Source organism: Penicillium maclennaniae, assembly GCF_028827695.1.
Source record: "Penicillium maclennaniae strain IBT 15551 chromosome Unknown utg000008l:1.0-3552695.0:1.0-3555053.0, whole genome shotgun sequence".
Lineage (NCBI taxonomy): Eukaryota > Fungi > Ascomycota > Eurotiomycetes > Eurotiales > Aspergillaceae > Penicillium > Penicillium maclennaniae.
In genome coordinates this window covers 3,078,152-3,093,204 of record NW_026623220.1, presented here as the reverse complement: position 1 = coordinate 3,093,204, position 15,053 = coordinate 3,078,152, and the positions used below count along the sequence as shown (strand labels likewise).

At 50.7% G+C, this 15,053-nt stretch overlaps 7 protein-coding genes across 7 annotated transcripts; 5 read left to right on the top strand and 2 right to left on the bottom strand.

Moving 5' to 3' along the window:
• Window positions 1-1,493: 1,493 nt before the first annotated feature.
• On the bottom strand, window positions 1,494-2,681 carry N7477_010119 (uncharacterized protein; the record flags this gene model as incomplete). The annotated part of the gene is made up of 6 exons (XM_056971780.1): window positions 1,494-1,636; window positions 1,687-2,014; window positions 2,064-2,259; window positions 2,309-2,331; window positions 2,418-2,486; window positions 2,559-2,681. The coding sequence occupies 6 exons, from the start codon at window positions 2,679-2,681 to the stop codon at window positions 1,494-1,496; spliced, it is 882 nt and encodes a 293-aa protein (XP_056818759.1).
• A 1,866-nt stretch (window positions 2,682-4,547) lies between these two features.
• Window positions 4,548-7,780, top strand: N7477_010118 (F-box/WD repeat-containing protein; the record flags this gene model as incomplete). The annotated part of the gene is made up of 2 exons (XM_056971779.1): window positions 4,548-4,961; window positions 5,021-7,780. 2 exons carry the CDS (start codon window positions 4,548-4,550, stop codon window positions 7,778-7,780), a joined length of 3,174 nt encoding a protein of 1,057 aa, XP_056818758.1.
• A 990-nt stretch (window positions 7,781-8,770) lies between these two features.
• Window positions 8,771-9,771, bottom strand: N7477_010117 (translation initiation/elongation factor MRX8; the record flags this gene model as incomplete). Its single annotated transcript, XM_056971778.1, has 2 exons — window positions 8,771-9,197; window positions 9,254-9,771. The coding sequence occupies 2 exons, from the start codon at window positions 9,769-9,771 to the stop codon at window positions 8,771-8,773; spliced, it is 945 nt and encodes a 314-aa protein (XP_056818757.1).
• A 192-nt stretch (window positions 9,772-9,963) lies between these two features.
• N7477_010116 (putative AP-3 adaptor complex subunit sigma) lies at window positions 9,964-10,573 on the top strand (the record flags this gene model as incomplete). Its single annotated transcript, XM_056971777.1, has 2 exons — window positions 9,964-10,032; window positions 10,088-10,573. 2 exons carry the CDS (start codon window positions 9,964-9,966, stop codon window positions 10,571-10,573), a joined length of 555 nt encoding a protein of 184 aa, XP_056818756.1.
• Window positions 10,574-11,263: 690 nt separating this feature from the next.
• N7477_010115 (60S ribosomal protein eL8) lies at window positions 11,264-12,142 on the top strand (the record flags this gene model as incomplete). Its single annotated transcript, XM_056971776.1, has 2 exons — window positions 11,264-11,370; window positions 11,432-12,142. Exons 1-2 carry the CDS (start codon window positions 11,323-11,325, stop codon window positions 12,140-12,142), a joined length of 759 nt encoding a protein of 252 aa, XP_056818755.1. The 5' UTR covers window positions 11,264-11,322.
• Window positions 12,143-12,895: 753 nt separating this feature from the next.
• Window positions 12,896-13,480, top strand: N7477_010114 (GNAT family N-acetyltransferase; the record flags this gene model as incomplete). Its single annotated transcript, XM_056971775.1, has 1 exon — window positions 12,896-13,480. One exon carries the CDS (start codon window positions 12,896-12,898, stop codon window positions 13,478-13,480), a length of 585 nt encoding a protein of 194 aa, XP_056818754.1.
• A 744-nt stretch (window positions 13,481-14,224) lies between these two features.
• N7477_010113 (DJ-1/PfpI family protein) lies at window positions 14,225-14,957 on the top strand (the record flags this gene model as incomplete). Its single annotated transcript, XM_056971774.1, has 2 exons — window positions 14,225-14,253; window positions 14,306-14,957. The coding sequence occupies 2 exons, from the start codon at window positions 14,225-14,227 to the stop codon at window positions 14,955-14,957; spliced, it is 681 nt and encodes a 226-aa protein (XP_056818753.1).
• Window positions 14,958-15,053: the final 96 nt, after the last annotated feature.

The window sequence follows — 15,053 nt, the reverse complement described above, 5'->3', positions numbered from 1 at the left end:
TCGCCCTCCATGTGTCCCGTTGTTTGCACTGTTCGCGGATTCCATAGTAGTTTGGTTAATAAACTTAGATCTAGAACACAGCCCGCGCTTGTGCCCGCGTTCGCAGCCGATTACTTGGTGGTTCCGAGGTTCACGATGAAACACTCGACGTGGAACCCCTGCCCTGGTTCCTGCATATGTCACAGGTTAATTGCCTGTCAACGCTGTCATGCTCGGGTAACGATTGTGCCTTGATGGAACCTCCAATCTGGTTTGCAACCCACGCTTTAGCCTTGTGTTATCCAGCTGGTCCGAGCAAAATCGATCGAAACGATGATCGTCATGCCCGGGCAGCTCCATCCTCCAGCCTTGTGCCGTGTCTAAGACCCACAGATGACGGCAACAAGGTGCAGTGACACCCCGGGACAATCCTCTCTGCTCGAGATCGGGCTTTGCCCGTCGAAATTGCCCGCACTTGGCCGAGCGCCCATCAGACTAAACATTCTGCGTAATCTCAGACGCAGACCGCCATGCCTCTTCAGTCACTTGATCCGAGATCTGGTCTAAGGTGCAGGGGAAAATAGGGGTGCTCAAGCAATGTGAGGTCGTGCAGATTCAACCGGGCATGCACGAGACAGTCGAACGTTATGGCAGTGCACATACCAAAAAGCACAGCAGCGGCGAGACTATTGAACCCAAACGCCCGGTTTGACAGGTGTGAGAGGAGGGGCTCTCGATTCCAATATAGGTCGGCTATGTCAAATGGTCGGTGAAGCTAGCGGCTAATGGTACCTCAATAGTCCACCCACGCAACCGGACGCCCAACACACAATAGTCGTGACCGTTTCCATGGTTCTTCACGCTTATGTTTCGCCTTGATTGGCTACTCGTAGATCATACCAACAATCCTGATGGCGGGGCTAGAATAGGGAATATGCTGCACCTGGCTTACCTTTTTCATTCTCGTGGAAGAATTTTGCGCAAGCCCACATTGAAACACTAGTGCAGATCAATCCCAGATCTTAAATGGAACCTTTTTGAGAGTCCAATCCAAGAGAATGCTTGTAAAAGCTCTGACACTTCATGCTGTTTTATCTTTTATTTTAAAAACAGTTCCCTGTCCACATCATGATGGGAAGTGCGAGTCTGTGCCAGTGCCTGTCGACCTGGAACATTCCTAGTTGGTCTTAAAAAGCCGATTTAGGCGGTCGTGTCTGTGTTGTTCTTTGCAACTATATTTTGACAGTCGCGAATGGATATCAAATGACATGGGCTCAAATTTGCAAAGCCTTCGGTGAACTCGCCCTTTCACTCTGGTCATGCTAGGAAGTGTAGTGGTCCTCGTTGAGTATTCAATCTTTCCGTAAGCTCGGATTGAGAATACTATGAATGGGACTGGAAGTAGCTGACTGCGAGCTCGGTACTTTTGACTGTTAGCAAAGAATAACAATAACAACCGTTTGGATGATGAGCTAACGCATGATAACCCGTGTCGAAAATTCCGCCTACTTCAATTAGCTTGTCCCAGTCTTGGTCAAGCTCAGAAGCCCGGATATCATTTCCGTCATTGTCAGCGGGGGCCGAGAAAAAGCGAGCCCGGCGGCTCGTTTGGCGCTTTCTTCTTTGTAGGTCATGACGATGCGGAGCTGCCGGTGGCCTAATATTTATCAGTCCTTGGTGAGCATCACCAGAGGCAGTTCAGCTTACTGAGAGGCGCTGGAGCATCTTTGAGCATGGCCAACTTTCGAGACACTCTGTAAATGTACCTACGGATATCGCTCGGTGGTCGTGATTCGGGAATGGTGTCAATGATACCATTGAGTTCGTCTGCAAACCCATGCTTCCCACCATACACAAATCTCATGACGTAGGTCTCAAGCATAGTAAGCGACCCATTATCGGGCTCGGATTCTGCCCTCACGTAGAGTGTCAGTGTGTCAAGCCTGCGGCGTGCAAGTCCGACCCCGATCTCTTGCTGGAGAGAAAGATCAGCCAGGACCAACCCGGGGGTGGGGAAACTGCCAGACCATGCAATCTAAAATCTGGTCTGCCACCTGATCTGTGCCTCTATGAATCATCTTCACCCAGGGGTCCTTGAATCCGTCCGACCGCTCTGTTTTGGCTACGGTTAAGAGATTCTTCGCATGGACCGAAGCGGATTCTCTTCCTGCCAGGAAGCTGCCTTGGTTTCCAGAGAGGAAGTCTTCATAGGTGCGCATGTGTCCGACCTTTGCTTTGCTGAGTGATCGATCCCGGAATGCCTCTTCCGGCAGAAGCTCACTATAACTTGAGTCGGCGGGTGCCAAGTCATCTGCACGAGGAAACCAACCGCACAAAGAGTACGAAAGCGAGCTATGAGTCAATTCAGAAGATGCACACCATGGCCACAGGGAAAGCAAGAGTCGGGGGCGTCAAGTGAAGTGTGGCGATGTACTTACCGTGACATGCACAGCGATCTTCAGCAGCTCTAGGCTTTGAGCCTCCTTGAGATCAGTATCTCTCGTTGTCTTCAGTCAATAGTAGGGAAATTCAATAGTAGGGAAATTCAATAGTAGAGCAATTCAAGACAGGGTACTCACCCAGGCGGGGTACTGGTGGCTTGGTTTAGCCCGACGTGACTTCAGAGCATCGGCGGCGAGGCGATGCCGCCACGAGCGGGTTGCAGGTGATCTCGATTTTCTCTTTCTTTTGACAGGAGACATGTTGATAATGATGAAAGAGGGCACTTTCTCATGGCAGGGGGAGGACACTAATGGAAGATTAAAGAGGCGCAAGACAATTGCACGGTGTTCGGCGTCGATACGCCAGGGTCTTTCGTGCTGACCGGCCTGACATGCAAACAGCCGTGTCATAGTACATATCCCTAATCCTTCTACCAAGCCCCGTCAATGATCAATCACCTCATGGGCATAGGGCCCACATCTGACCATTTTTGGCCGTCAAATGGAATCTCTTCCACCCGACTTAATTTGGAAACAGCGGACCATGTCCTATTGATCATATTTACATCGATTCATTTCTTCCACAATATTCTTTGTGTCACACAAGCAATATCCGTTTCACTGCCTCATCCCCTCGATATCAGCGCTAATGATACTCGCGCATCATCGCCTTGTGATAGTTCCAATCTCGGGATCTCCTTGACAGCGAACGTGGGGAAGACCCTTGTAAAAAAGAACGAAGGCCTTGGACTGGAAACACTATAGCGCCCGCACGAAATCAAGGAAGCTTCACTTGAGACTTAGCAGAAACCTCTTTGCTACTGAGTGCGATCAAATCTGAATGATATTGCCGTTGTCCGGATACGGCCCAAAAAAACTTGGCAGCGAGGATGGACGGTACCTTGTCCAACGGTCCTATGCCCTGTGTGCAGTGGCGTGGTGTCATGGAGACAACAGCCGCTTGAAATCTCCCGATGGCAATCTACATGGTGCAGAGGTATAAACACAGTACATTTAGAATAGAACGGGAGATAACATTCATATATTGGAAATTGGACACCTCGGGTTGACAGTATATCGACGGATCTTACCGTCCAACGTGGCATTGAAGAACATCAGGCATCATGCTTTCCAGGTTGTCTAGTTGAGCTCATGTGAGAATAGAAGCTACACGGGAATAAACAACCTGATTGATTCAGAGAAACAAAGTTATCTATCGAACACGAGCAAGGGTCCAATGGGCTAGGGTACCTGCAGGTGACGCGCAGGGTACATATGGGGGGGAGAAAGTCAGGAAGGGGTGAAGAATCTGAGTACCCCTTATTTGCTCTGGAGATCACAGTGGTTGGGCATATGCCTGGAGTATAAGTTACCCTAAATTACCAGAATCCCCCACGCATCCCTCATACCGTCGAAGGGCTCCTTGGAAGAGGGCGGAATAACTTGTAAGGAGTGGCGGAAACAGGGAACGGGAGCCCCGCTCCACGTGACCCAGTGGCGACTCGGGCACAAGTGTCTGGACCAGGTTGAATGTGGAGAGAGGGTGAGGGTGCAAACAGGTTTATCTGATGGATTCTGGTTCATTTGGACTTGAGAGTTCTCCTGCCGTGGTCAATCTGGAAAATTCATCCAGTCGACGCGGATGGCAAAAGATATGCAAAAATAACGGTCCTAGTGCCACTGCATCACGGTGGTGGTAGCCGGGTTCAAGGTTTTCCACCTTGAAGGCGACTCGACCCGCGAGAGGAATATGCGAGAGACCGATCTCGTCCTCAGTGGTTCGGGAAAATTCAGAATTCTGAAGGAGGGTGACCAGTGCAGACCAGTAGCCAACCTTAGGAAACGTAGAAAGCCCGAGTTGAAAGTGAAGGCGTTGATGACATCGTGCACCTCCCGATTTTGTTTTGTTCTCCGCCCCAACTTTCTCGCCCTTGTCAGCCGCCACTGCTTCTTTCTCCCCTTTGACCATCCTTGCGTCTCATCCCAACATGCTCTTGTCCTCTTAATTTTACTTACATGGTCTCGTCTTCCGTGGAGGTTGTCAAGTGGTGGTTGAGACTTACTCTTTACTTGGATCTCGGATCTGTGATCTTTGGACCTTTTTCCCCCACCTGAGCTCGCTCCGTGATGGCTTCAGATCAACCCACTTCGCTGCTCCTTCCCGACCCAAACGCGTCGCTGGCTTCTCCTCCTTCTCATGTCACCCGCCACTCCGAATCTCGTCTTGTGCAGTCTCGTAAACACGACATGGATACCCATGAGAAGGATGACCTCGGGCCAGCTCCCTCGAACAACGCCTTCGGGCAGTTTTCTTTCGCTCCGACGACTCGCACCACAGTAGTCACCACCACCACAACTACAACCACCTCTTTTCCTCCTCTTATAATACGGCCCCCGCGGGCTGTCGAGGACCTCGACGCCCGACAGTATCCCCTTGCCGCGTCACCAACGCCCGCGTCTCTGAGGAATCTCCGGTTCAAGGTTGGCGATAAGTCCATCATTTTCAATGAACCTGAAGATGCTGCCACAGCAGGAGCCGAGGTAACTACTTCTGACGCTTTATCCCGAAGTATTTCAAAAGAGTGCTAATGTTCTTTCAGCTCAAGGAACGCAATGATGCCCTCGAGTCCTCTAACGGGTTGATTCGCTCCGTGAACTCTTTCTCTTCCGAAGACGGCAGCTCTGCTCGCCGACTCGCTCCTCCCAGATCAGTGATTCGACTTGGCTTGCCAAACCTTCAAAATCGCCCTGTCTCTCCTGTTTCAAACCCCGACCCTCGCCCGTCTACGCTCCCTCGTACCCGTGCGTCCCGTGTACCGTCGGAGCCTGTGGCTCGACGGACTCGTCATGGAGCATCAACCTCAACGCATCTTTCGCCCGCCGGTCTCGTCACCCCTGAAACAGAACACAACGTCGGCAGTATTGGAGAAAGTGCTGGTCCGAGGCCGAGAATGCACAGCGCGAACTTCCCGCGCAGGGAAACCCTGCTGCGCTCGCCTCTTTCAGCGGAGGTTGGGCTGGGGGGTATGCGAAATATTACACTTCCAGAGCACCGGGGACTACTAAACCACAGTGTCGACACCAATGAAGTCTCCGGTTCCGACCCGGCATCCACTCAAAGCACATCCTTTGCCTCAACTGAACCTACATCGCAGCCAAGACCTGACCTGACTTCCCAGCTTTCGGCAATCGATAACGCTATGGCCCAGGATATGTGCTTGCCAAGCCCTAGTCTGTCTCCAGTCGCCGCCATGAATGCTCTTCACGGCGAGTCGTCCTTTGAATCAGAAGGGCCTGATGTGGACACGGATTCTAGCCTTGACCACAACGTTTCACGCCATTCCCGGGCAGTTCGCGTTCACGATGGAGATTCCTCTCGGACCAAGAGCTTTTTCTCTCAATCCGCTCCATCGCTCATGGATATGCCCCAGGTGCTGGAATACTTTGACTCCGTTCCCGAAGAGTTGAAGACTTATCTGATGTATCAATTCTTGCGAAGATGCCCCAAACCGACTCTGCATTTCGTAGCCGACGTTGTCAACCCGACTCTGAAATGCGACTTCCTTGCCTTGCTTCCTCTTGAACTTAGCTTGAACATTGTCAAGTATCTGGATGTGCAAACGATGTGTCGTGCGGCTCAAGTATCAAAAAAATGGCGGCATATCATCAACTCGGATGAGAAGAGCTGGAAAGAGCTTCTTGATCTTGACGGTTACCTTCTTTCTGAGGGTGAACTAGAGCGAGCTATTCGGGAAGGATGGGGCTGGCAGTGCAGCAGTGTGGACGATTTTGAAAGAGATCTCAGCTTGCCTTGGTCTAGAGGAGACAATGAGGCATCTTCACTACCATCCTCTTCTGCCGCCAACGACAGATCCCCACTGACAGCTCTGGGCTCTCGACGATCGAAGCGGAAAGCGAACACGCGTGCTTCCAGTCGTAAACTCGCGAAACGCAAGATTTCCTCCAGCGGAAGTGGTGTGGACTATAATGATCCAGACTGGAAGAGGGATGTTGCCGCCTCGGAGGCACCATATGCCGCGGCCAACGCTGCAGCTGCAGCTGTCCCTTATGCCGAAATCGGTCTGCCTTCGCTTCGCGGAATGTATCTCTACAAGTCCCTATATCGTCGGCACCATGCCATCCGTCGAGGATGGATGAAGCCTGAAGTCAAGCCTCAGCATATTGCTTTCCGTGCCCATGACCGTCATGTTGTTACCTGTCTGCAGTTTGACACCGAAAAGATTCTGACTGGAAGCGATGACACAAATATCAATGTATATGACACCAAAACTGGCGCCTTGAAGGCTACACTGGAGGGCCACGAAGGTGGTGTTTGGGCCCTCGAATACCATGGGAATACTCTTGTTTCTGGATCTACTGATCGCTCTGTCCGTGTCTGGGATATCGAACGAGCTCGGTGCACTCAGGTGTTCCATGGCCACACTTCCACCGTGCGCTGTTTGCAGATCGTTCTACCCACTGAAATTGGACGAGACGCAAATGGTCGGCCCCAGATCATGCCAAAGCAACCCATGATTATCACTGGCTCTCGGGATTCTAACCTGCGGGTCTGGAAACTTCCGAAACCTGGAGATCCCGTTTACTATCCGACTGGGCCTCTTGCAGATGATACAGACTGTCCTTATTTTGTCCGAGTATTGGCTGGCCACACGCATTCCGTTCGCGCAATCGCAGCTCATGGGGACACCCTTGTGAGCGGCAGTTATGATTGTACTGTGCGAGTGTGGAAGGTCTCGACCGGACAGATTCTGCACACGCTACAAGGCCATTCCTTGAAAGTATACAGTGTTGTCCTGGATCCCAAACGCAATCGCTGCATCAGTGGTGCTATGGACCACATGGTCAAGGTTTGGTCACTTGATGATGGCTCTCTTCTTTACAATCTCGAAGGTCACACCTCTCTTGTCGGTCTGCTTGCTTTGCAGAATGATTTCCTGGTCTCTGCTGCCGCAGATTCTACCCTGCGCATCTGGGATCCTGAGCATGGTCATTGCAAGAACATGCTGAGCGCGCACACTGGTGCCATCACCTGCTTCCAGCACGACGGTCAAAAGGTCATATCTGGATCGGACCGAACCCTAAAGATGTGGGATGTGAGCACCGGCGCCTGCGTTCGTGACCTTCTTACCGACCTCAGCGGTGTGTGGCAAGTCAAATTCAACGACAGACGTTGTGTCGCTGCTGTGCAGCGTGATAGCTTGACCTACATCGAGGTCCTAGACTTCGGAGCCGCTCGTGATGGTGTCCCCGAAAACAAACTCGGCAAACGAGTCGCAGTCAACCGTCACGGGCGGGAGATTGCCAACGGCAGTGTGGACTCCGACTCCGATTCTGACTGAGACGTCGGCTGGTCTATTCCCGACGTATCACCGCCGGCCGGCTTCTTCATTTTCTTACCTCCTCAACCTCCTTGCTCCTCCGCGATTCTATTTCCATCCTTTCTCGCACTATTAATCATACTCGATACCCCATCCTTATGGCTCTCTTGTCTTCCCTTGAAAAAACCCTTTGCATAGCGCGGTCGGCATTCTTTGGTCATCCAGCATTACGATGGGAGACAGGCGTTAGATATTTCTTTTTTGGCAGGGGTTTTTCATCTTTCCATCTTCTCATCAAATCTTCAACAAACCCCTCTGCATCATCTTATTTGTTTTTTTTTTTACGTATTTCTTCATTGTCCTGCACCTAGGCCCATTCCCATTCCCTGTATCTGAGTCTATTCTGTGACGCTGATTTTGGCGTTTTGGGGCTACTAATCATGCCCATTTCTTTCTTTATTACCCGTTTTAGTTTGTCTTATTCAGTGGTAATAGATGCATTTGATGTTCATTAAAATATGATCGAGAAAGTAGCCGAACCTCATGGTTATATCACTATACATGGCATATCTGACGTAATTTCGGTAGGAAGTCTGATATATTCTTCTTGAGCGTTTTGGAACGATGCTGGGTGATGGGTTAGGTCTACCTAACAGAGCTCCTGTCCTCACGGGTAGTTATTCGCGGTAAACGAGTATTGCTGCCCCCAGAAAGATGGGTATATAGTTTTTGGACTCATCACTGGTCCCAGCGATGATCTCACGAGGCTATATAACAGGTATATCACAAGATTTGTTTGTGTTTTGCCCCGACTAGCAGGGACATTGATGCTGATACCGGCTAGGCAGAAGGAAGTAGTAATATAGAAAATACGGTTGCCGTGATATCTGCTGCCATGACCAACCAATGTTCCTAGGGTTATTTCGTAGGTACGAGCTTAGGTAGTAGGGCCAGATCTGACCGTGACAACCAAGGTGATTCTTTGTAATTTGAAACGCACAACACCCAACCTCAGGCCAAGGCAGTAGAAGCAGCAGACATCTTCTCAGGAGCGAGGGTCCCGCCCTCTAAGCTTCCATCAATACCAGCCGCTGACAAGATCGCCCAGCGCACGGCATCAACACCTAGCACACGGCCGGGTCCAATTTTGATATCTGCACTGCAGGTTATGAGCTCTCCTAGAGCGCCAGGTCCTTCGGAAACACGGATATCCGGTTGGACGGCCTCGCGCAAACGATGAAGCATTTCTTGAAGACGCTGGAGACCGATGGTAGACACACCGGTTTTGACTTGCTTTTGCTTCTTGCCGAGAACCTTATCCACTTTAGAGAGGACAATCTGGTGAGGAATTGCGTAGCGTCGGAAGAGACCGAGAATATAGGCGTCGTTTGGCTTGATGCCATGTTCACTGTCTATGAGTATGAAAGCTCGACGAAGTCTGCACTAGCGCATTAACATACAAACCACCACAATCGCCATGCGAGGAAGTCTTACTGCTTGCGTCCCTTGAGATACTTCATGATCTCTGACCCCCATTCTGACCGACTGGCTTTTCCATAACCTGGCATATCCAAAAGCACAACTTTGTGCTCTCCGCCCTTTGTTCCCCCGATTCCAAAGGCATTCATCTCCCTTGTGCGACCCGGTTTCGAAGACGTCCAACAAATCTCCTGTCCCATAATCGCATTCAACAACGAGCTCTTGCCGACATTCGAACGGCCCAGAAATGCGACTTCGGGTTCAAGAGATGACATTGGCGTCGTGCGGAACTTGGCTGCAGACCATAGCTTCAATGGAGAGTGGCGCGATGGTGTGAATAGCTTGTTTGCAAATCCTAGTTGTTCGGCGGTGGGCGGTTTTGTGTCCCAGTAGAGGCAAAGATCGGAGGTCGTAAGGTCTTTCAAGTCGCGCTTATTGGGGTTCGGGAAAGGTGGGGCTGCCTTGGGAACTGGCGTTGACGTTGAGTACAGCCGCCTGGCAGATATTGAGAGCCTGGAGCTTAATGTCTTCATGTCGGGTTGTTCATGAAGGAAAATGGCAAATGTAGTCCGTGAAGTTCTCCGGAAAATATGCGCACGGGCCAATCCAGACAGACCATGCTATCGGCGATAAGCGTCATCCTGGATTTGACTCGAGACCTGATCGTCGGATCCTACATACTCTATTCTGTCTGCTCTTTGAAGTGCTCCATCTTTATCACGACGATGATCAACGCCGTGCTGGTCTTCAACAACAACGGCCAGCCCCGGCTGACCAAGTTCTACACTCAACTCGTGAGGGGTCCCTCCACGGCCATATGGAGACCATGACGAACTGACACAACCCTAGGACACCCAAACACAGCAATCACTGATCGAACAAATTTATAAGCTGGTCGCCCAGCGTCCATCAAGCGCATGTAACTTCCTCCCCCTCCCACCAATCCTCTCCCAAGGCGCTGCCAGCTCGTCTGCCGGTCCCTCCGACGCGCCAACGCAAATCACCTACCGCACCTACGCCACGCTCTCCTTCATCATGATCTCCACATCTACCGAGTCACCACTCGCTTTAATTGATCTGATCCAGGTCTTCGTGGAGGCATTGGACCGCATGTTCGAGAACGTGTGCGAGCTGGACTTGATCTTTGGTTATGAGACTATGCATGCTGTGCTGAGTGAGATGATAGTTGGGGGCGTTGTCGTTGAGACCAACATTGAAAAGATCACTGCTGGCGTACGGAGTCAGGAGGGTTCTGCTGGAAAGAAGAAGGCCGTTCAGGCAGCGAGTGCAAGTTTGGGTCGAGGAGCGTTGCCTGGGTTAGGAGCATGGCGGTGATTGAATGTTTGGATGATTTCTGTTCTACGGTTTTATCAGGAGGTCATAGTGCATGGCAGGCTTTCTCGGCGTTTTTGTTTGTCTGTACATAGATGTTGCTTGTTTTACTGAGAGCTAGGCTCGGATGTGTTGATATTCCCGTGTTTCAGGGTTTTCGACCCGGCAAACTTGCCCTCATTGCTTGACAAACTAATTGCATATATAACAAGCTGATCTTGTTCAATTATTTGAGAGCTGCATGGACATGCTCGAAGTAGAGGCCTGCGCGATGTAGATTGGCCATGTCACGTGATGTCTATCACCTGACGTTGGAGGTTTGGGAGAGATGCCCTAACCCTAGTCACATGGTCGCACTAGCGCGACCCACGAGAAATTCATAAGATCCGCACCGCTACATTCTTTCTTTTCTTCTTCGTCAATCGTCAACAGCGCACCGATCCCACCGACAACAATGGTAAGCACCTGAGCGCCTTTGCAAAGGCTTCGCCTGCTGCAGCGTTGCCGTGAACATATTTCACCTGCTTCCGATTGTTCGCAATCGAAGCATTTCCGTCCTTCGCGCACAGTCTCGAAAGAGATGTGTGCGATTGGCGATGATTTGGCTGGAAGCATGAGTTGGAGCCCGTAACACGGCTTTAACTCATCGCTCTCCTTACGAGTTTCAAGAAGATGCAGCCTGTGGTGGACAATCGCTGATCTTCTTTTCTCAATGATAGCCTGCCCCTAAGTCCGGAAAGAAGACCGCCGCCATGCCCTACCCCCAGGGCAAGGCTGGCTCGTCCAAGAAGGCCGCTAAGGTACGTTTCTTTCCCACTGGCAGGTTGAGAAAAAGAAGATGAAGGTGGCTAACGAACATAGAACCCTCTCATCGAGAAGCGTTCCCGCAACTTCGGCATCGGCCAGGACATTCAGCCCAAGCGTGATCTCGCCCGCTTCGTCAAGTGGCCCGAATATGTCCGCCTCCAGCGCCAGAAGAAGATTCTGAACATGCGCCTCAAGGTTCCCCCGGCGATTGCCCAGTTCCAGAACACTCTGGACCGCAACACCGCTGCCCAGACCTTCAAGCTCCTCGCCAAGTACCGTCCTGAGACCAAGGCCGAGAAGAAGGAGCGTCTCGTCCAGGAGGCCACCGCCGTCTCCGAGGGCAAGAAGAAGGAGGATGTCTCCAAGAAGCCCTACCACGTCAAGTACGGTCTCAACCACGTCGTCGGCCTCGTTGAGAACAAGAAGGCTTCCCTCGTCCTCATCGCCCACGACGTTGACCCCATTGAGCTCGTTGTCTTCCTGCCCGCTCTCTGCCGCAAGATGGGTGTCCCCTACGCCATCGTGAAGGGCAAGGCCCGTCTCGGTACCGTCGTCCACAAGAAGACCTCCGCTGTTCTCGCTCTGACCGAGACCCGCGCCGAGGACAAGGCCGAGTTCTCCAAGCTCCTCTCTGCCATCAAGGAGGGCTACACCGACAAGTACGAGGAGACCCGCCGCCACTGGGGTGGTGGTATCATGGGCGCCAAGGCCAACGCCAAGCAGCTCAAGAAGACCAAGGCTGCTGAGGCTGCCATCAAGGTCTAAGCTCACCCCTTTTCCGTGACTTAGTTTTTGTTGGTTGGGATCGCCGCTTTCCAGCGCATTCCTAAAAAAAGTTCTAATGGGAACACAAAGGTGTTTAAGGCTCCGGATGACTTAGCTTTAATAGATGGGTGGAAAGAGCCTTTTCGGCCCTTTGAATCCCGTTTTCTCCCAAAAGAAAATTTTTTTTTCCTCACGAACTTCTCGACGCCTTATGTACCACTTTTCTCGCAGATACCCATGAATCCATTTCTCTACCAGTTCAATATGACTTTAAGTAGATAATTAGAGATTGGTTTATGCAGTCTGCCTTGTGTACTCTTCGTTTCCTTCTCCCTAAATCAGTAAATCAACCTTGTATTGTGCGAACTTCGCACATCCATAGTCCGAATTTCGGAGTTACAAAAGTCACTTCTTGTGAGTCATGTCGCGCTCAACAACAGTAGAAGCCCGTGTGGTATTTGGTATTTATGAACGACGGTTGAGGCGGATTCTCTTAATTTCTACACAACTGCTGTTGAGCTGAAGCTAGATTGATATCCTACAAGACAGTCCAAGTCGCCCAGTCCAATGATTATACACTTAGTCCAACTCTATCGAAGACACTGAACTACAATGACCACTACAGCTTCCATCTTTCCATTCACAGTCAACAATTCATCAAATGACTTGGTGAAATTGATTCCGTTCAATCCGGACAAACATGGTGATAGATTCTTCAATCTCTCTTCACATCATCCCGATATATATTCCCACATGCCCGTGGGACCATTTGACTCCGCAATTGCCTTCAAGGAAGCATTCCTCGAGGGTCCAAGCACCAGCATCCTGTCCTTTTCCAACCCCGAGTCTTTAGCCTTTGCAATTATAGACAAGACGCGTGCCCCATCGCCAGAGGATTCAGAAGGTGAGCTCGCTGGCACAGTGAGCTTCATCCGGACATCGCCGGTTCACCTATGCACGGAAATCGGGTTCATTGTTATACTACCACCATACCAGCGCACGCATGTCGCTAGAAATGCCGTCGGGCTAGCTCTACAGCTTGCGTTGAATCCAGTGGAACGGGGTGGTCTTGGATTACGGAGGGTGGACTGGCGAGCTAGCACGAGTAACCTAGCCAGCGCTAAGCTTGCCGAGAAGATGGGATTCAGGCGTGTTGGCATTGTGCCCTGGCATATACGTTTTGTGAAGGGCAAGCTCAAGGGCAAAATTGGAAATGGCAAAGAGTTACCCCCTGGGTCTGACCCTGAAGATGTGTGGAGGGATACAGTGAATTACTGCCTGACGTGGGATCAGTGGGAGGATGGTCAGCGTGAGAAAGGTCGAAACATGATGGATTGATGCGTGAACTGCTGAAATTGTGCCATTCATCACTCTTCGAATCCAAGAACTGGGATATGACGGCTCGTTGCCTGAAGCGAAGTCAATATTACTTGGGATGCCGTGAAGAGCGTTGCGCCATGATCAACACCAAAGATATCATTTTGTGCCATTAGATATATCCAAGTTGAATTAGCTTTTGTGGATGCTTTTGTCAATATCATTCTGAATATAGTCCACCATGAATCTTTCGTTCTCTCGGCTTTTTGTCGCCATTACTGCGTTCATAGCCATCAGCGCTACAGTTGCATTGGTAGACAATCCTCTTACTACTTCATATATAGTTTAAGCTAGATGCCTTTGCGATTCAGCTCGGGACAATAGCTTTGCTGTCCTCAAGGCGGAAGCGAAAGCTGGGTACGAAACAGTTCATGGACTTATCCTCAGCGACGAAGTATCGTCGAGTCTTGATGCATCAATCGATGAATTGGTCTTCAGTTCAACCTAGAAAGCGATCAACTCTGATGCACACCATTACATAGTCTAATGGGTCGATACAGGTCCGTGGACTTCGTTCGCTTGCATTCCCTGAGAATACATCCCTGCCAACATAAGCGCAGATGCCGACCCCGAAGCCCCGCACTATGCCTCAATCTGTGCACAGAGCTGTTCCCCAGCTCAACTGAATCCATATCGGCTGTCTGAGAAATCGATTCTGATTGAACCACTCTTGGCAATCCCCTCTTGACACTTGCAACCCCCAGAATGACAAATAGTGACCACTATCATGACAGGTAAGGGATATTTTTGTTCCCTCGGAGTTCCGCGCTGGAAAAATGTTGATAGCCTACCGTCCGACGAACCTATTCGCATTGGAATACTTCTCTACCCTGGCTTCCAAGCCCTAGATGCATTCGGTCCCTTGGACTGCATCAATATGCTCTCCAGCACAAATCCCGTCATTCTATCTCTTCTATCCCACACCCTGGACCCAGTATCAACGAAACATCCCGAAGATCCGCGAACTACTGGACAAGAGGTCGTTCCAACACACACATACGATGCACCCCCGTCACTAGACGTTCTTCTCATTCCTGGAGGTCGAGGATCCCGAGGATCCGGGCCGATAGTGCTCGCAGCTATCAAATGCATCAAAGACACCTATCCAAGTCTGAAATACTTGATCACCGTTTGCACCGGCTCTGGACTAGCAGCCCGTGCAGGAGTATTAGACGGTAGACGGGCAACGACTAACAAATCGGCATGGAACGATATGGTCGCACTGGGACCGGAGGTGGAATGGATCCCGCGCGCGCGATGGGTGACAGATGGGAATATCTGGACCTCTTCTGGTGTCAGTGCAGGAATAGATATAACACTTGCTTGGATTGAGAGTGTTTTCGGTGAGGAAAAGGCGAAAATGATCGCAGATGAAATAGAGTATACGAGACATGAAGATCCAAATTACGATCCCTTCGCGAAGCTCTATGGATTGTGAGGGAATGCGAGGTATCCTGTTGACAGTTATTTTGACAAGACAAGTTTTATACATTATGAATTCACCAACGGCCAAAGCAAGTGCATAACCCCCCGG